At 36.1% G+C, this 26,752-nt stretch overlaps 1 protein-coding gene and 1 long non-coding RNA gene across 5 annotated transcripts in view; one reads left to right on the forward strand and one right to left on the reverse strand.

Annotated features, from left to right (window-relative positions):
* ARHGAP15 (Rho GTPase activating protein 15) overlaps positions 1 to 26,752 on the reverse strand; it is a 640,576-nt gene that overhangs the window by 589,361 nt on the left and 24,463 nt on the right. For all 4 annotated transcript variants that reach the window (XM_017523184.2, XM_037736629.1, XM_037736627.1 and 1 more), the window contains exon 2: positions 25,562 to 25,740. In XM_017523184.2, the coding sequence (XP_017378673.1) occupies positions 25,562 to 25,726 (165 nt within the window). In that variant the 5' untranslated portion in view covers positions 25,727 to 25,740. The remainder of the gene's footprint in view (positions 1 to 25,561; positions 25,741 to 26,752) is intronic.
* LOC108300386 lies at positions 51 to 19,619 on the forward strand. The gene is made up of 3 exons (XR_001823391.2): positions 51 to 596; positions 10,852 to 10,857; positions 19,608 to 19,619. It is a non-coding gene; the product is annotated as an uncharacterized LOC108300386 (long non-coding RNA).

Raw genomic sequence — 26,752 nt, forward strand, 5'->3', positions numbered from 1 at the left:
AACAAGAGCGAAACTCCGTCTCAAAAAAAAAAAAAAAAAAAAAACCCCTAAAAAAAAAAAAAAAAAAAAAAAAAAAAGGATTCCTTTCAAAATATACTATTCATTGACAAAGCACCTAGTCACCCGAGCTGTCATGGAGATATAAAAGCACAGTAATGTTGTTTTCATGCTTGTTAACATCCATTCTGCAGCTCATGGATCAAGTAGTAAATTTGGCTTTCAAGTCTTGTTATTTAAGAAATATATTTCATAAGACTATAGCTGCATATGTAGTGTTTCCTCTGATGGAGCTGGGCAGAGTAATTTGACAACCTTTTAAAAAGAATTTGCCATTCTAGATGTCATTAAGAACATTCATGATTCATGAAAGAAGGTCAAAACATTAACATTAACCTGAGTTTGGAAGAAGTGGATTCCAATCCTCATGAATGACTTTGAGGGGTTCAGAACTTCAATCCAGAATGTAACTGTAGATGTGGTAAAAATAGCAGGAGAACTAGAATGAGAACTGGAGCCTGAAGATGTGACTAAATTGCTGCAATCTCGTGATAAAACTTTAACAATGAGAAGTTGCTTCTTACAGATGTGCAAAGAAAGTACTTGGGATGAACTGGACCCCTAGTGAAGATGCTGTGAACATTGTTGAAATGACAAAATTTGGGATAATCCATAAACTTAGTTTATAAAACAGCAACAGAGTTTGAAAGGATTGCCTCCAATTTTGAAAGAAATTCTACTGTAGGTAAAATGCTATCAAACAGCAATACATGCTACAGAGAAATCTTTAACAAAAGAAAGAGGCAACTAACGTGGTAAACTTCATTGTGGTCTTATTTCAAAACATCACCACAGCCACCTCACCCTTCAGAAATCACCACCCTGATCAGTCAGCAGCCATCAACATGGAGGCAAGACCTTCCACCAGCAAAGAGTATCATTCTTTGAAGGCTCAGATGATTGTTATCACTTTTTGCAATAACACTTCATTAAATTAAGATATGCTTTTTTTTTTTTTTTTTTTGAGACAGGGTCTCACTTTATCCCCCAGGCTGGAGGCTGGGGTGCAGTGATGCCATCATGGTTCACTGCAGCCTCCACCTTCAGGCCTCAAGCAGTCTTCCCACCTCAGCCTCCAAAATAGCTGGGACTACAGATGTACAAAAGCATGCTTGACTAATTAAAAAAAAAATTTTGAGTGACAGGGTCTCACTACATTTGCAAGGCTGGTCTTGAATTCCTAGGCTCAAGTGATCCTTCTGCTTCAGCCTCCCAAAGTGTTAGGATTACAGACATGAGCCATTATGCCGGGCCCATATTGTTTTTTATATGAAATGCTATTGCTCACTTGATAGACTATAGAGTAGTATAAACATAACTTTTATTTGCTTTGTGAAACCAAAATTTTTGTATGACTTGCTTTATTGCAATATTTGTTTATTGTGGTAGTCTGGAACCAAATCTGCAATATATCTGAAGTTTGCTTGCATAGATTTTCTTAGACACTGTTGAGCTATGTCTAGACTTTTCTTAAGACATAAAGGAAGTTGGAGACTTATAGGCAGGATATAAGGTGGATATTTGCAGCTTTTGATGACTTGTATTATATAGTGCTCTTTGTTTTATAGGCTGAGCTTCAAAGCAAAGGCAGGCAAATATAGGGACTCTTCCTAGTTTTCATTTGTTTGTTTGTTCAGCTTTGAGATATCAAACATTTGACATTCAGTAAATAGTAGAAGCTGGATTCTGATTTATAAGGTCTAGGTTAGGTGTGGGAATCTGAATTTTAAAAAAGCTCTGTAATGATTCATATCAGCTAAATTAGGTAATCACTGCATTAGAGAAGGGTGATAATTTCCAGGTACCCTGTATAATTGCATGCATCTTGGCATGGTAGCAAATAAACATTTGTCATTCTAAGAGGGCCTAAGACTTCACCTGTAGGATTTTAGTGTGGCTTTCTAAAGACTCCAAAATCATTACCCAATAAAATAAATTGGTGATCCCAGACTGGTGATGAAAAACAGTGCTCAAGCAATTCTAAATTGCATTTCTATGTTACAGTCTGCATCTAACCTAAAAAAATCAAGCTCAAAATTTATGAAGCATGTACCATGTACATTCAGTAGCAGGAAAATTAACACAAGATTAGAAAACTGGGCCTGACCCAGTGGCTCATGCCTATAATCTCAGAGCTATGGGAGGCTGAGGTGGGAGGATTGCTTGAGGCCAAGAGTTTGAGACCAGCCAGGACAACACAGTGAGACCCATCTCTACAACTAATAATATTAAAAGAAAAGTAGCTAATGTTTTCTTTGCAGATTTATGATAATCCCAAATTACTAAAATGCACCTAACATAATACCATTTTTCTGAATGTGAATTCTTCAATACAGACATCGTGAACATTTATATGTCACTTTAGATAATAGACATCAGTTTCTGATAAACCCAAGATTTTAATGAGTGCTTTAAAACTGATAACTTCTCAATTTTTATTGCTACCTTAGAAGTAAATTAGTAAGAAAAATTTCATCTTTCAATGGAGTTCATGAATACATAAAATGGAATACTTTTGTATTTCTTTTGAAAAATGATAACTATAATTTTTGAATTTTTTTCTGAAAATAATATATAGTCTCTGCCCTCTCGAAACTTAGAGTTTTGTGGAGGACTTGACCATAGATAGATAATTATGGTGCAGCATGATAAATCTTGTAATCCTCCTTGAAGTAGGCTGGCATCTCTTCTGTGCTCAGAAAGCAGAGGCTTCGTTTACTTTGTTGGATACCACATTTCAACTTACATGCAGGTTCTCATTTTTCTCACAGGACTTTACATTCTTAAAATTTTTGTTTAATTCTTTAAAGACCTTGATAATGTGGGTTACAACTATCAGTGTTTATCATGTTAGAAACTAAATTTGAGTAATTTTAATAGTGCATATTAAGTAGACCTGGTAATAAACTTGTTGCTTATTAACACAAATAGCATATTTTAAATAAAGTAAATATTTTCTAAAATAAAGAAAAATTCAGTGATGACAGAGGCCATGGTTTGTGTTTTTATAAATGCCTTCAATGTCTGGCTTAAGAGAAGACAGCAGGAAATCTCTTTACTGTTGTGATACCACATGTCATGTAGCCTCTGGAAGACTTCACTGTACACCCTTATAAAAATCAGAGTGAAAAAAGCAAAGCATATGTTAGAGTTACTATGAAAATAGATTTGACCTCTTGGACCCCATGAAAGGAGGAGGAACCCCAAGGGATCCCTAGATCACCCTTTGAGAATCACTGGTGTAGAACATCGCCTGTCAGAGAGTGTAAGTACAAATCCTTGAGTGAATACACAAATGAGTATGCAATAGAAAGTGAAAGGTAGGTAGCAAAATGCCAAAGACCCTTTTCTGTCATCAAAACTTTTAGTGGACATTCTTTATGTTGTTTGACCTGAATGTAACCCATATCTGGTGAGAGTGGGGACAATCTTTCCTAATTATGTTTCTGATGAGTACTGTCCAAATTTGAACGCTGCCTTTTGAGCCCTTATTCCCCAATCCACTTGACCAGAAATTAGTCTATGAATTGGTTCATCACTGCAACAAAGCCAGATAGAGTCTTTGCCTGCAGTTCTTCTGGCTCAAGCTGATGGAGAAGAATTCCTTTTAATTCTTCAACAGACTAAGTATGGGAACACCCAGCTGTCAGCTGGAGAAAGATTGTCTTAACAGAGGAAAAAGAAGGCAGTATATAGAAGGCAAAGGGGCATAGATAAAGAGCATATCTAAATTTCAGTTATGTAGCAGGTTTTATTTTCCATGTCACAATACTCTTCCCTGTGAGAATGTATGTTCCTTTCCCTTACATATGGCAGGGCTGTAACTACCAGGAAAGTCACTCTATAAGACGTCCAAAACTGGTACATAAAAGGCTATACAACTTTATCCGGTCCTCTTGGAACACTGCCTCCTGGAATTCAGACCCTATGCCATAAAGAAGCTGACGGAGGCCATGGAAAGGCTCATGTGAAAGGAAATAGAGCTCCCTCCAGCCTGCAACCCTCAGCCTCAGATGAGCTTTCAGGAGACAATGGCATTAGCTTTCAACCATGTGAGAGAGCCATCTTCAAGATAAATCTTTCCGGCCTAGGTGGAACTGCCCCAGCCAATGAGATGAGCCTTTCCTTGTGAATCCTTCCCAAATTGCAGATTTGTAAGCTAAATACACAGTTAGGGATGGTTTATTAATAGATCATAAATATGTGCTATAAAAGCAAATACACATTTTCCTTTTCTAGCTAAACTAGTTTAAATTGGGTTTCCACATTTGCAACCAAAAAAAACCTGAGCAGTATATGATTATTTTTATATATATTATTTACTAGTCATTTTTTTTTACTACTTAATATTAAATGACAGAGAAGACAAAGAATGAAGCTACGACCTCAGCTATCATGTAATAATTTAACTAGCTGCCCAAAACTCAGGATTATTTAGGATATATAATGATTAATTTATGCATAGCTTGTCTTCTGCATATAAATATCAATTCCACTTTTTAAAATAACATGATGCGAATAACCTAAATTAACAAAGTGGTTAGATTTATTTTCTTATTAAATGATTTTCTCAATTGTTTTGAAAATTGCAACTAAAACTTTGAGGAAAATGTTTTAGCGATATAGGTGAATAATATAAAAGTTTCCTTATATAATTGCCCATTTAATATTTTCCATCAATAAATAATTTTTGTAAATCCTTAGAACCATGTGACAAAATCCTCCTGAAGCATTTTGCTTAAGGGAATGAAGTCATCTCTCTTTGTCACATGACCAATTGTTGGTCTGAAGGAAACTTTGAAGATATAGGAACTCATTTGTGTTCAAGCAAAACAGTGATTCCCTTGAAATTTGTCAATCTTTAAAAAAATGGTCTCTAGACAGACATATATCTTTTATTTTCAATGTATAACATACAAATTTCTTTCAAGTATTGTATATGTTATACTCTTCAATTATATCACATTATTTTTTATATCACTCAAATAGACAACATCCACTCTCTTTTCTGATTTTCTGACTTGGATTGGACTCTTTTTCCATTGAAACCACATCTGCTACTAGATTCAGTTTGCAAGATGATCATCATTAGTAGCCTTAGAGATACTGGTGTTTTGTAGCAGTTAAAGAGGCCTCCTTCAAAATAGCACACTCATTTCTAAAGTTCAAGGAGGCCGCCTTAAGAGTAAAAGAGTTATAGTGGCTTCTGAAGATGAATGTTGTTTTAACCTTCAGAAAGCGTTAGTCACCCCAACATCTGTGATTGAGAATGAGAGTGTTGAGTATCCCCACTACTTTTCTTCACTGTGCTATGCAGATACCTGGTCCACACCCACGAAAATATGAGCGCTTCTGTTTTTCAGGCATTTGCTTCCTCAGGGAAGAAACACCAATGGACGCAGATCATCATCACAGGGATCTCTGCCAACCGCAAGGCCTTAAAAGGCTATCAGGTCATTTTCCATGATAGCTTTTCTCTCCTCCAGTCTTTCCTCCCTGAATATTTACCAATTACTTCCACCAATTGCTTCCTGTCCTAAAACTTAGCATTTGATCTGTGATGGGCCTTAACTTATTATGCGGTTAATACATTTTCAAATTAGTCTTTGGTTAATATTTTAATAGCATTGAGCACTGCTAATACTTGTGCTCTTCCTCCTTTCTTTCACTCAGGTCAAACTAGAGTCTTCCCAAGACTCTCAGTTCATTGGTTTAGGAGCCCTTGTGATGCACTAAAGAGCTAACGACGCGTAAAAACTCAGGCTTGCTATTTTTTAACCCTCTGTGGTTTTCTTTCTGTGTGTGCATAGTGCACCACTACAGAGTGTCCATTTTCAGATTATGCATCTGCAGGTTCATTGGGAAGATTAATACTCTACAATATAAAGTTGATTTAAAACTTGGATATAAAAAGTCTCTGTAGTGTTGTTACTTTTTTAGCAGTAGAGTGAATAACATTGGTACGTCTAATGAATGCCCAAAGAGAATTTTTTTCCCATTTGATCAATTACAAAAATATTGTTAATATTTTTTCAGGATACATTGTCTTTGTATAAAGACTTCATTATAGAGTCATTATTCTACTTTTTCCAGGAGGAAATGTGAATATGAAAGAAACATCAAGTAGCTCCATTATCCCTCCAGACATAGGGGAGGACACACTGATTAATCTGTACCAATTCTTTTAACAAGTAAATCAAATAGGCACTCAAAACTGCTGCATAATTTCTATCACTTCAACTGAATTTATAACTCATCTCAGTTCTTATGAAAAGAAAATGAATAAATTGTTAGAAATCAGGATATTAAAAAATAACCTATAGGCAAACAGAGTCTTTGAATGACCTGGAAAACAAACAGAATATGTAGGGCTAAACATACTTGGCAAAAAACAACAAAAAAGGAGATAATTTTTGTGAAAAAGTAAGTTTCTTTAAAGTATTTTGTATATTTCTTTCTTTTTTTTTTTTTTAATTAAAAGCTCAGTTAGTGTTTGCCAATTATGGATGGGAGAGATGTTGGAACACAGTGCTCTCAAAGGTGGTGATCAAAGTCTTTTCATTTAGCTTTTTGTGACTATTAAGCTGCTCATTTGGTGAAGGTGATCATTAGTGTCTTAATGTGAAACAAAAGCTTCGGGATAAGAACTTCTAGTTGAAGATCAATATGAGAGATATCGTTTCAGTTACAGCTTTAATAATTGTAACCGTAGGGAGCCTGGCAGAGCTGGTATTATGAATTAATATAATATAGAATCCACCAGGTACAATGGAGAGTACAAATAAAGGAGGATTGCTGGCAGTGACTACACTGGGAATATTTGGGTGAGAGGGATCTGTTTGATAAATGCGACGTTGACTCAAAGTGGGCTCTAGCACAGTGGCCACAATCACATCTTTCAATAAGCGAATGCATATCTGAGGGGCAAATTGGGGAGGGAATTCAACCAAGGAGAATAAAACTGGGAACAACCCCTTGAAAAGCGATTAATTTTGCACATTCCATTATCCTATAACGTTTCTTGTGGGATTTTTTTCTTTAAGTGGGTAAAATCTAACATACGGTTGACATTTTCATGTGATTTGCTGCTGAGGTACAATCGTACTCTTGAACAGAAGTTACAAACAACTTGGTCCAGAGACTGTTATCAATCTACCAACAAAATAATATGCCATTAACCTTTTCTGACTAATAGAGCTTATCATTTTATCCTGGGGCAAACTGTAAATGAAAAATAAAGTTCAAAATATCCACTCAATTTACTCAAGATAAAATTAGAGGTTTTTTTAAGTTTTGTGGATTATCTTTATTATCTGTGTAGCTTATTTCTTTATTTTTACCTTGATGTTTGCCCTTTGATTCTATCTTTGAACATTTATTTTGCATGTTGAAGCCAGTTATCATTTTCCAGACATTTTGACTTTTTCCTATTTCCTCTGATGTTGCAATGAGATATTGCCTCCCTTGAACCAGAATTGATACATTTATGGGAAAGTTAAAAGTACAAAATATGTTTTGAGTTTTTCTTTTATAGGCAAGGAAAAAACATTTAAATCATAACAATCTCCAAAATTGCTTAGATTTTATCAAAGCATACATTCAAATATATAATGATAAATACCACTTGTATAACTGCATATTTATAAATTATATCCAAAATACTTATACATAAGACAACTATCTGTTTGGTCTTTTTTTTTTTTAATATATTTTCAGGTCACATATACCAATATCTATATCTACTAGTTTTGACTCAGTTTCAACTCCTTTGAAGTATTTTTTGTCTTCAAAGAAACTGAATCCATAGGCACCTAAGTGCTTGTGTGTGTGTGTTTGTGTGTGTGTGTGTGTGTGTGTGTATTTATTTTTTTGAGTCTTCTTGGGCATCCCTATTTTCTTGAAATTCATGGATGTCAACTGACATCGTCTGGTTCACTTTCACTTTTCCAATCAGTCTTTTAACTTCTTGGTAGGTTTCCTTGGAGGTTCGACCCTCTTTTATTTCTACACTTTGTCTCTATGGGATCTTGGCTATTTCTGTAGCATTAAATACCACCTGTTTGTTGTTGATACCAAAATTATATCTCCAAGGCATCTCTGTTCTCTGAGCCTCAAACTCACATAATTCATTGTCCCTATGACACTTTCATTTTCGTGTGCACTGAAATCTCAAGTTTCTCAAAACCAAATATGACCCTCTTCACGACATCACACCTCTCCAGATCCGTATAATATTCGGTTCTTCCTCTCTCAGTGATTGGCACTACCATCCACCCAATTTCTCCATCTTGACTCTCAGAAAACCCCTACTTTCTTTCTACCTACATCCAACACTTCTGCAACTCTTTTCATTTCTATATTGAAAATGTTCTTTTTTTTTTTGTTCCATCTGTTCCCACTCAACCAATCTAACACAAGCCACCATGATTTATTGAATAGAGAATGGGAAGGACAGGCTCCTTAATAGTGTCCCTATTTTCTCTCTTCCTTTCCTAGCCTATGCTTTACCCAACAGAGAGACTTATGTGCTTAAAATCCTTTTGTGGCCTCTTTATTATTTGATTGTGCATCAAATAATAAAATCTAAAGCCCTTGCAGTAGACTACAACGCCCTGTGTGATCTAAGGAATGTCCCTACTCTCACCTCACTCTTAATTCACTCTGATCTTACATTAGCCCTTATCTCTATCCAGTGTTATTTTGTTTGTAGCAGCGAAGTGTCCTGATTAAAAATCACATTTTCCAGTCTTCCTTGAAGCTAAACGTGAACATTTGATACACTTTTGAACAATGAGATGTAAGTAGAGATTGCTGAATGGGCTTTCCATGGAAGCTATTTAAGAGAGAGCAGGTTCATCTTGCACATGCCTTTTTCCCTTAATGCTTGTCTTCTTTCCTGCCTGGAATGTAACTGAAATGCTAAAGATAAAGCAGCCATCTGCTGGCCATGAGAAGAGAGGCAATAGGAAATAAACTACATTCTAAAGATGGTGAGTGGAGAAAAAGGATAAACCCGTGTCTTTGATACCATGTTTAGCCAAGCATAGCAACTGCTCTGAATTATTGTTATACAAACATTTACAAAGAAAGAAAACTATGAGTTTATTTATTTAAACTGCTATGTCCACTTTTCTGTTACATAGGGCCAAATACAATCTTAAATGGTTATAAAAGGTCATGTGACTATTTCTGGACTGAATTAATTATTCATAGGGTTGGTTGGATTCCTTTCTTGGGGTTAGGTACAGTATGAGGCAGTTTGATAAGCATTATTCTTTATCAAATTTTCATCAACAAAACTGTTAGTATAGTTTTACTAGGCACAGGTGGAATCATCTCCGACTTTCCTAGCCTGGTTTTCGATGTAAGGGTGTAGTTCGTATACATAAAAAATTAAATCCCCAGACTGGTACTCACTGTAACTCCAGCTCCATCTTTAGCAATATAATTGTGGTTACTATAATCTCCAGGATGCCTTATTTTACTGCCAGTCCTCCACTCTTCCTGCTGTGTTGTTTCCCGTGACTTCCAGTCTCTAAATGGATATACAAAGATGGGGGAAAGAGGAAGAGCAACAGAATTCTGGCCGTTTTAGAAAACAACACCTGTGTAGTGCAGAGCTGCTTGCCTAGTTTTTGGTGGGCTTGCATATTATAAACTCTGAGCCACAAGGCAGGCAGTAGAAAAGATGAGCTGCCAGTTTGAGCCTCAATGGATACAATAGTGACACCCTGAGGTCACTCCATGTTGATGAGGTGAAGCATAGCTGAACTATTATTTTTCTACTTTAATTCAGCTCCTTTAGCTTTATGATTATGAGGTATCTTTAGATTCTAATTTTTTGTTATTCTTATGTTTTTGCCCCTTCTGTGTCTTCAGGAATGTTTTCTCCAGAAATTAGAATATTATTAGATGCTACTAGCCACATAATATTTAAACCTTTTACAAGTACTTCAGGTTGAAAAAAATAAATGCTTATTTTCATCAAGGTTCTCTTGAGGTTAGACATGGTGTCCAACTTCAAGGAGTCTTCACTGTAACAGGAGATCTATGATATGAACATATAAAATGCTGAATAACAATAATGAGGATAAATAAGTTTTTAAAATAAAGCAAAAGAAATGCACTAAAGCTATGCACAGTGAACAATTACAGAATCAATCAAAGGAATATTGTTATAGGAGTTCAGATGAGGGAAAGGTCAGAGAAAAAAGTCAGGCAGGAGGTTGAGTTTTAGTTGGCTCTCTGAAGTTAAATACAGTTTTAACAGTCATAACAGAAAATATACATCTGATTCCCACTCATTCTCTTAGCCACGATGAACATGGCAGAAAGTATACACAAGGGCACGCAGCAGGGTAGAGCTTCAGGGCTTAGGGTCAATAACACAGAATGTGACTCAGCATGTTGAAAGCTTGAGTTCTGGTTGGTATCAGATATCTTTAAAGTCACATCTCAGTCTAATCATTTATTTGCTGTTATTGGTGGTGGTGGGATTAATAAAATCTTTACAAGTGCACTGCTTCACTTAAATACAAAGTAGCTTCTCATTGAGTTATAGCACTTAGCATAATCCAACTACATATAGATGCCTCCACATTGTAAACATTTGTATTATTGTAATGTAAGAGCTCACTGTGAATTTGTAGCTGAGGATGGAAGTCAACAAACGTTGTTGCAGGAAGAATAATAAAACACAGAGATGATTTTCCCTAAGAATCAGAAGCCTAAATCAATCAAGAACAAGTTGAATAAGAGTTCAGGTGGTTTAAATTATAAAGGTTCAGACTGTAGGTGGGTGTTGGGAGCTCATTTGCTGAAAAGTGATGGTCAAATGGCAGAATGAGGCACATAGAGCAGCTTAAAGGTACAGAGCAGGCCTGACAAAAGGATTTTATACAAACAGGTGGCATAATGATAATAGCAATGTTCTATAATTTTTATAGACTCTGCATCATGAAGATTTACTTGAGGGGATAACTTACACCTGTCTTTCACTTCCTAAAAATATTTCTAATCCTGGCTAGAGTGAAATGTTACTGGTCGGATTACTGACCAGTAATGTACCATGCTCATAATTAACAAACAAAAGCATTACTACCTCTAGGACACTGGCCACTGACAGTTCTGATTGAACCTGGAGGGCCCACTTCAGGGACAAATGCTTTCTGTATCTACCCGAGACTGACACTTTGATTTGTCATTGGCAATTGGCATGTCCCAGGGCCACTAGTGTCTTTGGGAATCGGCAAAGGATAATTCTTTCCAAAGTTTCATTTACACAAATAACCACCTGAATACATGAAAGAACTATTTCCTCCTATTTCAAAAGCTTCTTCCTACCTGGGAGGCAACTTGGAAAATTTATTCTCAAAGGAGACATGAGTTTTGCAGTTACCTGCATGACAACTCAGTTTCTTATGGTAATCAGGAGACATGCAAATAAGGTTGGAATAGATATGCTAAAGCCAGCATCACCAACTCAAATGCCAGGTGGGTAAAAACACCCCATGAAGGGGCCTCGCTGGACTGTTTTGAACCAGGGAGCACTTGCCTCATCTAGAGGAAGCAAGAGAATATTTAACTTCAGCTGGTTATTGCCTGCTCCTTGGGGAACCAGCCCCAGATGCCAGAATTTCTGACCTTTTGAGAGATGTCACAAATACAGATTTTCATGTGAAATCTCAGAATGTCAGTATGTCAGCTCAGTTAAAAAGCAAAAAGGAGAAAGTACTGTCTAGGCAAAATAAAACAGATCTTTAGGTTAAATTCAACATGCCAGTGATGAGTCTAGAGATTCTAGAGGCCCTTGGCAGTTTTATTCTAAGTAGCATTTTCTTCCTCATGTGAATCTGTTTCTCTTTCCATTAGGGCTTCTATTTGGAAAAACAGATGCTCCTGAAAATGACATTTTGGCTATGAAGAAGTGAATGGAGACTGTGTTTGTAGAGTTCATTTTTCAGTGTTTCCTTTCTTAAGAGATATTACATGTCAATGGAAAAGGAAATACAAATTCTAACAAAGTTTAAAAGTCTCTAAATTAATTAGTGAGAATGTAAAGTAAATGATAATAATCAGATGACTAGTCAAATCAAAGTTGATTTGAATTTTGTATAATATTGTGAAATGTTATCATCATTTCTCTCATTTTTAAGGGCCTTGTGTGATTCTTTGTGATAAGATTTATAACTGAGATGCTTCACTTAAATACAAAGTAGCTTCTTATCAAGTTTTCAGAATGGTTAAACTTAAATCATAGATAACCCAGAATAAACAGAATATTTAAAACTTGATGATAAGAGAACACATTTTCCATAGACAACCTTGGTTATTTTTTAGTGTTTCTTGAAAGGCAACAAGATGTTTCTTAATTTACAATAACTTAACAGTCTAAAATTGAAATTAGGACCAGGCACAGTGGCTGATGCCTGTAATCCCAGTACTTTGAAAGGCCAAGGTGGGAGGATTACTTGAGGCCAGGAGTTCCAGACTACCCTCAGCAACACAGCAAGACCCCATTTCCACAAAAAATTTGAAAAATAGCCAGGATTAGCAGTGTGTACCTGTAGACCTAGCTACTGGGGAGGCTGAAACAGGAGGATTGCTTGAGCCCAAGATTTCAAGGCGGCAGTGAGCTATAAACATGCCACTGCATCTGCCCTACAGCCTACGTGACAAAGCCAGGAACTGTCTCTAAAATAATAAATAAATACATGAAATTAAGTCCAAATGAGAAAACCCAAATAAGAAAATTCCTCTTAAGCTATGTAATATAAACTATTTGCACTACCAGTGAAAGGTGATGTAGACTACATTTCTAGTTTATGCCTAATGACTGTCATCTTCTAAGTTTTCAAATTTATGACCAACAGTGTCATTTTCTGACCTGCCACATTTTGTCTGCACCTCTGAACAGCCAAAAAATGGAATAGCTTTAAGAATACCAAGTCAAATGTCATTAGGGCCAAGCAGGTAACACAACCTGCAGGAAGACACTACAGCTCCAAATAAAGGCTTTCAAATTTTAAAAATACCATTCCAACCAAATAAAAAGAAAATACATTTTAAAATCACCATTCCAACCAAATAAAAAGTAGCCATGGTGATATTGGCTAGGGGGAGCAGCCACTTGATGGTAACCCCTATTTAGACCCATCATCCTTGTCCTAGAGTGTGAATAGTAGACATGACATTGTCATTATCCTTGTTGGGGAACAGTCTGAAACAGGCCTCTGAAGGATAGGTAAAAAAAAGCAACCAGAATTCTAGGAACATGTTGGTGATCTTGAGGAACAAGGATCTTCAAACACTGGTTTCATCAAAGCAGTCAGACAGGAGATGGGGCCTCAGAGTTAGAAAGGGCAGCAGGCGTGGTGGCAAGCTCAGGTTATTAGTCAAAAAGTGAGAAACCACGGTCTTGAATGCATCCTGAATCCAAACTGGGTTTCCTGGTCCATTCTTATTGCAAGACTGCTGTCCCATTATCCATATGTAAGAAAAATAAGGATCTGTGAGGTCTCAAGAGAGCCTATTTTGTGCCCGATTAAGTAATCAGAAAGAAAGAAGGCATACCTTGTTTTAGGCAGAAATAACTGGTAATTGACTACTTAATTTCAATACCTGGCTGTTATTATATTTTGTTCCTACTGTATCTATACACAGTTTGAATAAATCACTGTTCAAAGGGTTATTTTTTTTTTGTATTTTTTTTCCTGGAGTCAATAAGCCTCAAGGTAGCTCATAATGACAGCTGAGCCTCTATACTCTGATTTTTGTCTCCTGGTTAATGTGATCACTTTTGCTTTGGTGGGGTGCACATTAATAAAATGGCCAGCAAATATTTTAAAGGCTACAATAGTATGATAAGAATAAAGAAAATATAAGAGTAACACTAAGGATAGAAATCACACTAAGGATTGATACCTGCTTTGGTAGGTTTATAATTGGATCATATACAAACCACAATCAACCCCATAAGTTATGGATACTTGAAGAACAATACTCAGTCAGACCCCACTAGCAAAGATCAAAGTAAAATTTTTAAGTCAAGAACTTGAAAATTTGAATGCTTTGTAGATGTTTAAATTATGTCTGGGCTCAGGTTTCATGCTGAAACAAAAATAGTCATAGACATCAAGTAAACACATTAACATTTTTATTTGTATTCATAAAAATGATTGCTTTAACTTCAGTGAAAAGTTTATCGTAAATTAAAAAAAAACTAAGGAAGAAGGAACAAGAAAGAATGATGAATAAAAGAGGTGTTATAAATCTAACGAGATAACACAAGCAGCTTGACTTGTTACCAAAGAAAGTACTTAAATAACTTGGGTACACCAAAGATAAGACATAGGAAATAAGTCAAAGTGTGCAAGAGAGTTTAAAACAGGATAAAATCAGGCGGAATTCTGATAATTTGAAGTTTAAAACAATCAAAGTTTGTCATTTCAGATGTTCAACACACAGAAATGCATCCTACAGGAGGTGAAGAGATAGTGAACGTCTCTTTTTTTACAGGCCATTTTTAAGCATGGTGTACAATATTTCTGATAAAATGCAAGGTATACAACACTAATAATAGTGTAAAGAGGTGGTGGTGGCAGTGGCAATGAGGATGTGTAGGTAGCTAACAGCAGAGTCTGGGCTATACCAGGTAAGGGTTCTACCTCACTTGCATGTAACCTCCAAGAGGACAGAGAAACTTGTTTTATGTCCCCAGCCTAAGCAGTCTCTGACATACTGTTAGTGCCAATAAAAATGAATGAATAAATAAGTGAAGATGAAATGAATAGATGAAACCTGTTCTCCTACTTCCCACTTTGGGGACTCTTAGAGGGACACACCGAGCAGGAATTATTAATGCAGAAACCTCAGGACACACCATTAGAATAACATTTCCTAGGATCTATAAACTATTAGAGGACACTAGGGTGAAAATAACAACAGCAAGATTCCCTTAAATATAAGGCTGTATTACCCAGAATATGCTGTAGATAAGAATTATCAGGATGTCACATGAATAACATGTGTAAAAGTAAAGGCTAATTCATTAGCATTTTCAAGACAAGAAAGAAGACATTTTCTTTCCTTCCTTCCTTCCTTCCTTCCTTCCTTCCTTCCTTCCTTCCTTCCTTCCTTCCTTCATTCTTTCCCTCTCTCTCTCTCTTTTTTTGACATTAAAGGCATGAGGTTAAGGATAGTCCATCCAGGAATGTAAATTTCTTTCCTGTCTATTTGATCATGTGTTATTGGCATTAACACTGTCAATAATTCATGGTAAAAGAGGAAGTTGCCATGAAAGGTTACCCATTGTCAGCCTATGATCAATAGGTAAGACCACAGTGTGTGATGTATTATCAAGTATCAGCCAGATTTACTTTCTCATGGCTTTAAAAACAGTGGTACTTACACTCAGTTTGTCTAACCTGAGCTAAGCTTATTTGTTCATTAACCTTTCACTGCTGATTACAGAATATCCCTTAAATACATTTTTTTAAAGTACAGAATCTCAGCTCTTGCATTTAATTTGTATGATCTGGCAGTGGGCCTCTAGGATTTTCCCCATGTTTTGATGTTGGAGTTTATATTAGAGCAAACAAAACTGTCACTTTGTTTTCCTGTCTTCCTATATTGGGTCACATTGTGCTACATGATATGATCTAAGACAATTCAATGCAGGGAGACACATGTCCCTTCTCATTGGAAATATGAAGACAGCAGCTTTATTTTACCCTGTGGGAAAGAAAGCAGGTTTGATGTCCAAAAGTAGTGGAGGAAAGTTGGTGTCATCACTACTCTTCTTCCCTCACAGAGATAATATAAGAGCATAAGGCAAGAACAACACTGGCTTCTTCATAAAGAAATAAAAAGAGACCAGTACTTTGTCATTTATATTTATGGTACTGTAGAAAGGTACTTTCTGAAAACTTTCAAATACATTTTTAATCTAATAACATCCTGGAATCTCAGAAAAAAATGTTTATTGAAATCACTTCTTAAGGGATACGTAAAAAGGAATCATGAGTAGTCATTTGGCTTCTTTGTTTGATTTAGGAAGTAAAAACATGATTTATTTCCTTTTGATTTTCAGGGTTTCTGTCTGACCTCTAAAACATTTTGATACTTACACATTTATAATGAATTTTGTTTTATGATTTTCAAAAATTTCACTCAAATAGTGATAGATAAAATAATTTTGATATAAACTGATGGTATGTCTGTGGCAGCCAGTGAATTTTTTGTTATCAGTGGTTTTTGCACATGGAAAACTGCACCAGATATAATGGTGACTTTAGCACTTACTGGAAGCAACATGCTACTTTTTCTCCAGAAAAAAGAAAAAAAAAAACCACAGGGAGTGTAGTAATAATAATGATGACATGACACGTAATAGTAATCATGAGGAGGAAAGTCAGGAGGAAGAGGAGAAAAAATCAAGTAACTGAATCTTTCCTGGGTTTCTTAATTTTTCCCCATACATCCTGTCCTTTTTCTTTGGGTATACGATTTCTCTTTCACTTTAGCACATCCATAAATCTTCTTGACATATGACAACTATCTGTCCTATTACAAATCAAATTCCATGTCTCTTCCCCCAGTAAACTTATTGTCAGTGCATTGGAAGTGAATACGAATCATAAAAATCCATCACCTCAAAGGAGAAGCATATGAGATTGCATGTAGAGAAGATGGCATCATTTCCGTGAGAGTGCCACATTGCTGTACATTTGCTAATTAGTTGTAACATGCATTAATGGAAAAAAAAGTCTGCCTTACATGTTATTGTTTGGAGACGGTTCTGCTTATCAGTTTTTAATATGCTGTTTGAAAACTGACATGTACTTTACCCACATCTCTTTAGGAACACAGGGATTCAAAGGCTGGATAGAATACTTTAATGCTTCCCAACACAAACCTGAGAGGATAATTAAACAGATGGTAACAATAAACCGAATCTGAACACATCAGGGACTGAAGTCCCTTATTAAAAGCCTTACACACTGAAGGCAGTGGAAAGAAAGAGAATAAAACAAAAAACAGAACTCTGGGGAAGTGTATTAGCAGACAACACCTTTATGTCTGCCTTGACCTCCAAAGCAGAGGCTAATCAACCATTTAGGAACGGGTTTCCTACCACCTCAGAGAGGCCATGCAAGAGGTCTCCTGCACTCTCAGAGGAGCAGAAAGGCAGAGTAATTGTGTGATTCTCAAGTAATGCAATTGTTCCTCAGGGTTGCCTTTGAAGGTGTCATTTTTAGACACACTAATTTTATAGCTATAAACATACCACCGCCCCCTCTTATACCTCATCCGCCAAATAGCAAATCTTTCTAAGTCAGAGAACTTGTCCTTTTCTTCTGCCAGAGGCCAAAACCTAGGTACTACAGATTTCTGTTATGACACAGATATTATGAATATTTTCTGTCACTTTCTTAGCAATAAAATGATCTCCTATTTATTCTATCCTTGAAATATATTGGAAATCTACTGTTTCTCTGATCTTATTGTCAGTTTGTCCTGGGTTAAATCTACGGAAAAAGAACGTTGAGACAATCTTGATATTTCAGCTTGTAAATACACATACATACTTGTACGTATATTATTTTTTCCTGGCATATAAAAATAAGTCCAAATATATATTATATACATCTCTCCATATATTTATATGTATCTGTATATAGATATGTATATATGTGTATGTATATATGGATATATTATATGTACACATAGAATCTACTGTATACAAGAAAGTCTATATATATTCTATATGTGTGTATATATATGGATATATTACATGTACACATACATAGAATCTACTGTATACAAGAAAGAGTCTATTATTATGGAGGCTTGCAAAAATGTTATTGTGACACCACACAAGCAAAGATGCTACTGTGCCACTACATAAGGCACTTACAACCTGGGGGAAAATTGAGCCAGTGTTTGCTCTTCTGTTTCTCAACCTGCTTCAGTTCTCTGCTTCACTTGCCAAGATTTTTAAGTGCCATTTATCAGAAACATTCAGCATCAGTACAGTAATGATTTGGCTTAACTAAGTGCTAGCAAGCAAAGGATAATGTTTGACATACTGTTGTTTTAGATTAATCAAGGTCATAATGATGATCTATTAAAATACATTTTTGAAAATTGAGGTAGATATTAAAATGGGAAAATGTACAAGCCATAAATAAATGTAAGTCAAATGGCGAACACCATTTTCTAGCTTGCCTTTTACCTGTTTGTGAGTGCACATTGCCATTAAACACTCCCCAGTTTTAATTTTTGGGTGTTAATACTTGGTAAAATGTAAAGAATGTTCCCATCTGCTGATACAATTGTATGTAAAGGAACACATATCACCTTGGGAGTTTGCCACAAATGAAAACTCTCCTAATAATATTGACTGTGCTTCCAAAGTTATTTTAAGGGTGAAGTGTATTATATGAATTAAATAAGAGATGCTGCAAATAATTTAGTGGAAAAACATAGTTGCTGGCATGCAGCGTATTAGGTAATCTTTTTTAATTAGAATGTACACTTTTAGATTACTGATTATGAACATCAGGGGACCTGAGATTTTGATTCATCAGTAATTCTCCTTTATGTCTACACTAAGATGTAAAAATGAGACCTCTGGCTCTAACTCCGTATTTCAGAATCTTTCTGTGCTGTTGCAGAAGCTGTTTTACCTGTAATCTCCAGTACTGCTCTGCCCCCTTGTGCTGCTGCAGTGAACTTGACAGAGGAACAGTGTGCCTTCATCTTTGTACATGAACTACAGAAAAACCCCACTGTCACTTCTCACTTTTCTGGTAAGTTCAAGGTCAGTGTCTAGCTATTTTCAGCTCATCTCTTCTTGATCCATGCAGAGAAATGACAAGGTAACATGATTCGGGGTCAGCTGTATTACAGGAACCATTACATAAACGGAGAAAGTGAAAATCAATCCTAGCTGACAGTGACTTCGGGATAATCAGTGCTCACTGGATGCCTCTGTCAGCTCGCCTGCATCAAACACCGTGTGACTTCTGTCAGATCTTTTTAATAAAACTATATTCTCACTTTCAGCAACCTAAACACATGTTTCACTGGAACTGAATTTTTTAGACGATTTTAGCCAGCTAGATTTGTGAACTATCCCAACATTTCCTTGAAACATCTGATGAATGATGTCTATTATCTGTTGATTTGTTATCGACCTGAGATGAAAGGCAGGACTGTGAAACATGCCACCCTTTGAGTGATCTAGGTGAGCCCTCTTACAGACTGCCACATCTTCTGCCTTGAACTCAGCACCACACTCTCAACACCATTTCCCAAATTATCCTCAGCTCTCACTCTTCTCTCCTCCTCGGCAACAGAACACGTAATCAATCATTTCTGATCGGGAGAGTAATTTTCCTTGCTCCTTTCCAATTGTTCACTGTTGCTTTCCTCTTTACCTTTGTGTTTTCCACTAGTTCATTTCCTCCTCATATAGAATTGGAAGCAGTATTTGACAAGATGTTCCATGTTAGAGGCATTCTCATCGACAGCACCTGATCTGTCAGTCTTGAGAAGGAGCTGTTTTATCCCACCCACCTTGTGGTCCTTTGAAATTGTGAGGCACGCAGTAGGCGACTGAAGTACAATTTACCATAATATTAGTTGTCAGTAAATTCAGACGGAACTCCTAAAGCTATAAAATGGATTAGAAGCAATTTAAAAAAAAATTAACAAACTAGAGTAAGAGTATACTGTCAACAAACAAATGCTCCATCATAGGACTGTAATTTGGAATTTTAATTACCCCTCTGCTCTGTAACAAAACAATGTCTGAACTGGCAGCGATTTGAATCTCTCACAGGTCATTGAGCATTCTAGTTAATTACTCTATGAATAGCCTGTTTTTCTCCCCTCTGGAAACACGTTTCTAATGGCAGTCAAGGTCTGACAAATGTGTCATCTACATAATTAGCTAGGAAGCAACACAAAACATTAAACATGCTTTGTGCCGACAACTATCAAAACATTTCATTTGTTGTCAATTATTCATTACTTTGTAGGTTCTGAAGGGGTTGTTATTATGGAAATAAGTCCAGATGCTAACAAGGTTAGAGTTTTGGATTCAAATTAGTAACCAGAGGACTAAGTTTTAAAAAAATGTATCTCATGTACATTCAGCACCATGTTCAATCAGCAGGAGATTATAAACAAATTTAGCTATGCTCAGGTTAAGATGGAAACGACGCAACCACGTAAGTGGATGTGAGAGCCCCAGCTCTTTCTTTGAAGTGTGGACTCTTCACTGTTGTCATAAACTTTCTGAACCTTTTGACAAGTCCAATTTGTGCTTGGTAAATAGAGTTAAAGATTTTCACAGCATGAGATGGCAAGGGGTGGCAAGGACAAGGAAAGAAATCTCCAGTGGCTTTTGAATCTTTTTCCCCCCTGGGGCATATTGTGTAAAAGGCAAAATTCTAGCTAACAAACTTTTTCATCTGTTCTACACCATGTCTGCAAAGTATATCAGACTAGTGCCTTAGAAAACCTTTGAATTTCATGGTTACTTGTTTGTTGCTGTTTCCAACATCTTGCTTATTATTTTAATATTGTATAGAAAGCACTGTCTCGAAAGCAACACTCCTAATGTATATAGAAAATATTTAAAAATCTCAACAAAATTGCCCTCTCAGTGGCAAAGAAAATTGCAGTGAAAGACACATTATTGCGTAGTCATATCAGAGGCTTGGATCTTTGGAGAGTCTCACTCCACTGTCCTCCAGCTTTTCCTTATAAACCAAAATGGCTTACAAATGTCATCCACAATAGTCCAATAAAGATTAGGAACAAAACACTGTCCTTACATTGATGAGATAAGAAAGATTTAACTGAAGAATTCAGTGTATAAGAACAGTTCATAAGGCTTGTTCTCGAATCAGAAAAATAGAATTTAAATTATATTTGTGTGTGTCTAGAATTTAATTGAGATGATCATTTTATTTTCTACATTATGTTTGGTCGGATGCCTGTACTACAGGGCTAGATTAAAGGAAAGGAAAGAAAACAAATTCTATCAGGGAAATCAAGAATACCCGTTATCTACAGGGTGTGCAAAATATGTCAGGAAATAATTCTACCCTGAGCACTGAGAATGCCCGGTTAATAAAAAAAGATCAGCCACTCGCTACGAGAAAATAATTGTCTGTATCTATATTTTTCAAAGCAAAAATACAGACACATCTTACACTAAATAGGACACATTAAAATAAGCTTTAATAATCTTTATGCAGAAGGAAACTAATCCATTTTCAGATCATACGATCCACAGCAATAAAAGGAAATCATCAAACTAAAAACAATTTTAGAAATGGCTGCAGACTCTCATTTAATTAACATGCAACAGATCATATATTTATGAGGAAGTCAAAATATTTAGGAATCCTATAATCCTGTAAGCCTTAATGTGGTATAAAAACAACAAATAAATGCAAAGTGTTACTGTTACACATGCCTGCCTGATCAATGGTTTTCACATATTGATCTATAAATGGAGTTGACAGTCTGTGTTGGCTGCACATTTTCCAAGCAGCGCTATTTTTGCACAAAACCAATACGGGCAATTACCTTTGTTTGAGATGCCAAGTCTTATCAATTCAATGTGATTTAGTGTCATTTTAATTAAATATCAGGATCCACTTCAGGACAATTTATACAAACAAAGCCTCATACCTAACTATATGCTTGATTTGAAGTAAACATGGACAAGCCCTGCAATCTCATAATATTTCTTAAAAACTCTACTAAACAGAAGGTTTATATTTTTAGTAGCATTTTTTATGTCTGCCTTTTGGCTAGCCACAACTTTGGCAAGTATCCTATAATCACAGAAGTAAGAAACAAAAGAAAATTGTGTCCTCTTTTTTTTCTGATAATATATTTAAAAAGTGAACAAACATAGTCTGCTAATGGAAGTAAAAGGAATCTTGTAGGTTAATGTTTAAAAATGGCTCCACCTAAGTCTTTATCTGAACACCAATAAAAAAAATATTTTCCTGTTCATGATGGCCATGAATGAAGTAATGCCCTTCTGTGGGGTTTACAAGATGGAAACGGTGAATATTCATACACGTTGTTGCTTAAGACACTAGCATTAAATGTCGAAACTACTCTTGCCTGCAAGTCATATGTCTGCAGTTTCCTGATTCTGGCTACTTAAACTTCTCATTAATATCTATTCTAAACTGTGTCTTAGGCAGGAGCATCCCTCTCATAAATAACATCAAAACCACATTAAACCTTTTGCAATAGCTATTTGCTGGATTGCACATTCGCCTTTTTAGCCCTTAAACAGGCACAGTTCACTTGCCCCCATCTACTGGCACTCAGCTGTCTGATTTTCTGTTTAACACATTCTGGTTCATAAGCTGTCTACTTTTAAGAGGTCTCACTCTGGTGCTCAGGACAGGACAACAGATCACTGCGACCAAAGACTGTTCTTTCCCCACCAAAGGGAGCTCTCCAGATCTCTCTTAAAGAGGGTGATTTTCTTGCAAACCACCTCCACCTCTCGAAACTGCCCACCTCTCCAACATTTCCCAGGTCAGAAAAGTAACCTCTTTGAATTTTGAAAAGGCGTTGATTATATTAACTAAATTTTAGATGATTATTTGATGTCTAAAGAAAAAGATGCACACCACCAACAAAATACTAATGGAGCATTCACACCTGTTTTACTGAAATGCTTCCCTGCAACATTTAAGTTATCAAAATTTCTAACTTAACCAGTAAATTTGCCTATGTTTGCATAGCTTAGGGTTGGATAAATATTTATATTGACATATCAAAGTATTCCTTGATTTAAGACACTAAGAATCAAAGCTTTGACAACCTACACAGGAAAATTTTGTATTGTGTTCTAAGTTAAGAGTCATATTAAAAACATTTTAACTGAACAAAATTTAAAAGAGGAACTTATGAATTCATGAGAAAATTACAGAATTGATTTGACCTTAGAATATTTTATCATTTTTGTAATGAATTAAATCACGATGATTGTAATAGCAGATCCTTGTGTTATTATATAGTCCAGTAAGTCATATGAGATTTGCATAATTGTTATGCCAGTGAACAAGTAGTATGCATATGCCATGTACATTAAGTAGGATACATGACATATGTATGATCTCTACTTTTAACTTTTTTCTGCAAAGACTACATATACATACCTCTGTTAAAAAAAACCTTACCGCATGTGAATCTCTGCACACATGTTTAGTATCCATCTTTTCCCACCGCTAAATTCAAAATCTCCCCCTTGACCTCACCCCACCACCCAACTTCTGAAAAATCAGGTTCTTAGTTTAGCTTGAGCAGATAACTTTAACAGGCTTGTTTGAATAAATATGCCAAAATACTTTACATTCTGTCAGTATCTAGTCAGAAAATTGTGCATGGAAAAAAGAGATGAAAAGAACTGAGACAGAAAGAAAATTAGTGCCATGGCAAGCTTTCAATACAGTATCTCTGAGCCAAGTTTTCTCGGTGAAATGACACATCCTCACTAAAATACCCCTTTTATATAATTATGCACTGAGCACACACAACCAAAAGTAACTTTTATTTTTGTTCCTTATCGAGGAATACATATTGCCCAGGCTAAGAATGCGGAAACAAAAGCTGGGATAATTATAGCTAATTTAACTTTGGAAAACTCTTATTCTCTAGCAGTCCAGCATACAACCCCCCAAACTAAAGTTATGTAACAAGGTAATATCAACAATGAGAAACTGCATGATAAAATCCTGCCCAAAAGTGAAAAATGCTAATTTTGTCTCATTTAGCAGCTGGATACAGAAATGCTCATTAGTTTTAAGAGGGTTAATCCTTTTAACTTTTGCATATTGATATGCCAATTATGCCTAATTGTACAAGAGGCATCAGTCAAGGTAATAGTGCATAAACACATGAAAGTTATTAAGTACATCCCAACATGTAATAAAGTAGGTGTTAATTGGTAGCTGAGTTCTGCGGGCTATTGAGGTGGATAATTCATTGAGAGATGGATCACTTGTAATTTCTCTCCATAATTCCTTTTGCAGTCTCATGCTGTGATGTTTTCATGCTTGTCAAAAACAACTGCGGCATAGTGCCTTTTGTTAAACACAGCCAATAAAATATGTTAGGCATCATTAAATATACTTAACTTTTAAACTTTTTCAAAGGTACAGTTCTTACCGATAATACATTATAGAGACTCCAATAATTTACTCTAACCACTGTCTCAAGTTCATAGTTGATGAACATTTTAGCTGCTTTAAAAGCAAAGTCAGGCTGGCAGCATTGTACCTCCCAGGAGACAATACTTTTAAATGAGAAAGTAAATAAAGGAAAATGCATATCTCATTAGTTACTTTATCTAAGGATGTACTTCTTACTCCCCAAATGTAATTGCTGACTTCCTCATGCTAAATTTGTCTACAACACCTGAGGAAAGAATGATTACAATCACACGTTTCTCAAGCTCCTGAGATTGCTGTGGGTTAATTTTTTGAGTGAAAAATGGGGAATAAATATAATCAGTAACATGCTACTCAGCAAGTTTATCTCATTTAATAACTCAGTTAGGAAGCTGAATATTTCATAGGCCCCTATGATATTAACAGAACACTCAATTAATAGCTCACATGTTTCTTCAGGGTGACTGGAACTCAGCCTGTCCCCAGCTAACCTATTTCTCCTCGCTCTTGCTCTCACTGTGAGAAACAAAATAGATCTGGTGTCCAAAAGAGTGGCTAACATTGCATAAATAATTTTGTAACATCCTATGGCCTCAGCTGCAAGTTACCACCATTATGGAAGAAAATTAACCAGAGGAGACCCATCGCAATCAGTGGGTTTAGTGGCTCAGGATGCGTGCAGGGCCAGCGACACAATTGGCAGTAGAGTTCATCTCTAACTATTTTATTTCAAATCTTCCTAATGACACATTATCGAGACAAAATGGCTTCCTCTCCAAACCTTGAATAGCCACACCATTTCAATCCTTTAAGCCCACTCCAAATCAAATCGTACTTTCCAGTAATGTATATTATTGGGAGATTTTAAGGAAGAGATTTTCAGGTTGTTTTTTTTTTAATATTTTTTTTTCTCAATTCATTCTTAGCTAATTTTAGCCTCTGGCTTTTCAAAGTGATGTACTGTATTTGGAAGTACAAACACCACATGCTAGCATAACCTCATTATTTTTATGACACTGAAGCATGATAGTAGAGGTCCTTAAAATGAGTCAAAGGTGCTCTTCAGTCTAGCTTCAAATCCACTTTATCACTCTGGATTAAGCCCAGCTCTTCTCTTGCAACTGGGGATATTATTATGACTCTAAGTAGGCAAGATAAAATGCATTCCAAAAACAGTTTTCTCATGCACGTTAGGCAAACAAATACAACAAGACTAATTAGCTTTTTTTTCTTTTACAAAATTCTGCATGACAGAAAACTTGGGATATTTGGGGTATTTGACTTACGGGTTCAGTGACCTTCCCAACATCGGTGAGGATCATGGATTTACTCTGGCTGAGCCTGTCATGGTGGCTGTTGGCATTTTTGATTCTCATTTGCACAGCTCCTGTGCCGTGGCGGGTAGAATTCAGTGTTTCCACAGAAGTATCAGAATTTGTAGATTTCTGCATATTATAGTGCTATCCTGATAAAATATAAAATGTATTGTGTTATTCTAAACATATGCTTTTCCATGAGAAACTTTCGGTGGAGTGTCCCTATTAATCATTAGGATATTAAAAGGTGATAAACAAGAGTCTTCTACTCTCTGAGAGTAGTGAAGAAAAAAGTAGTGACTTTGTAAGTCTTTCGTCAGTTGGGACCTTTATATGTGGATAGTACTATACATAACAGAGGACTTCAGAAGTTTATAGGTAGCACAACCATCGATGTGTATATCTTAATTCCATTAAGAAACTCCTTGAGGCAATGAGATACCGTCTTTCTTACATAGAAATGATGTTGCCAACCAATTGTCTTTAGGATATATGCTTTTTTATCCACAACTTCACCGGTCTATTACCCACTTTACCCCTACAGGCTACCATTAGCACCCTCTCTTGGTGAACAAAAATCTCTATGAATAAGGTCAAATTTAAGTGAGTAAAATTGGTGTCAGAGCAAAACAGACCCCAGAGCCCCTACCTCCACTCACAATATCCAAAGGGGGAAATTAAAATTCCTTCATCCACTGCCATCTGCCAACTGAACTAGATTTGCTAGCTTAGTTGGACATCATATTTATAAAGAATATGAAGAAAAAGAAAATCAGCACCATTTATTTTAATAGAAGGAGTCTAATTTAGGCAAGAAAATTTAGTATGGGCACACTTTAAAGGAGCAGCAATGAGAAAAATAGAATTTGGAGGAAGAAAACGAAAAGGACTAAACTGTGGCAGCATCAGAGGGTGAACTGGGGGAGCTTTAACTGAGCCCCTCAACCATAATCCTCTTCAAATGCCCCTCCCCAAAAGTCCCTCAAGTGAACACAACATCTCATTGCAAACAAAATGGTTGCAATAAAAACACCTCTTCTTGCCTGATTCGTCTCTAAGTCTCACCTAATAGACCTCCTATGGGGGTCACCGAGCAGGTGTGTACATTGAACAATACTGTGACTAGTCTGATATGGGAGCGAATATAACCCAAAAGAAGAA

The sequence above is a fragment of the Cebus imitator genome, unplaced genomic scaffold, assembly GCF_001604975.1.
Source record: "Cebus imitator isolate Cc_AM_T3 unplaced genomic scaffold, Cebus_imitator-1.0 Scaffold27, whole genome shotgun sequence".
NCBI lineage: Eukaryota > Metazoa > Chordata > Mammalia > Primates > Cebidae > Cebus > Cebus imitator.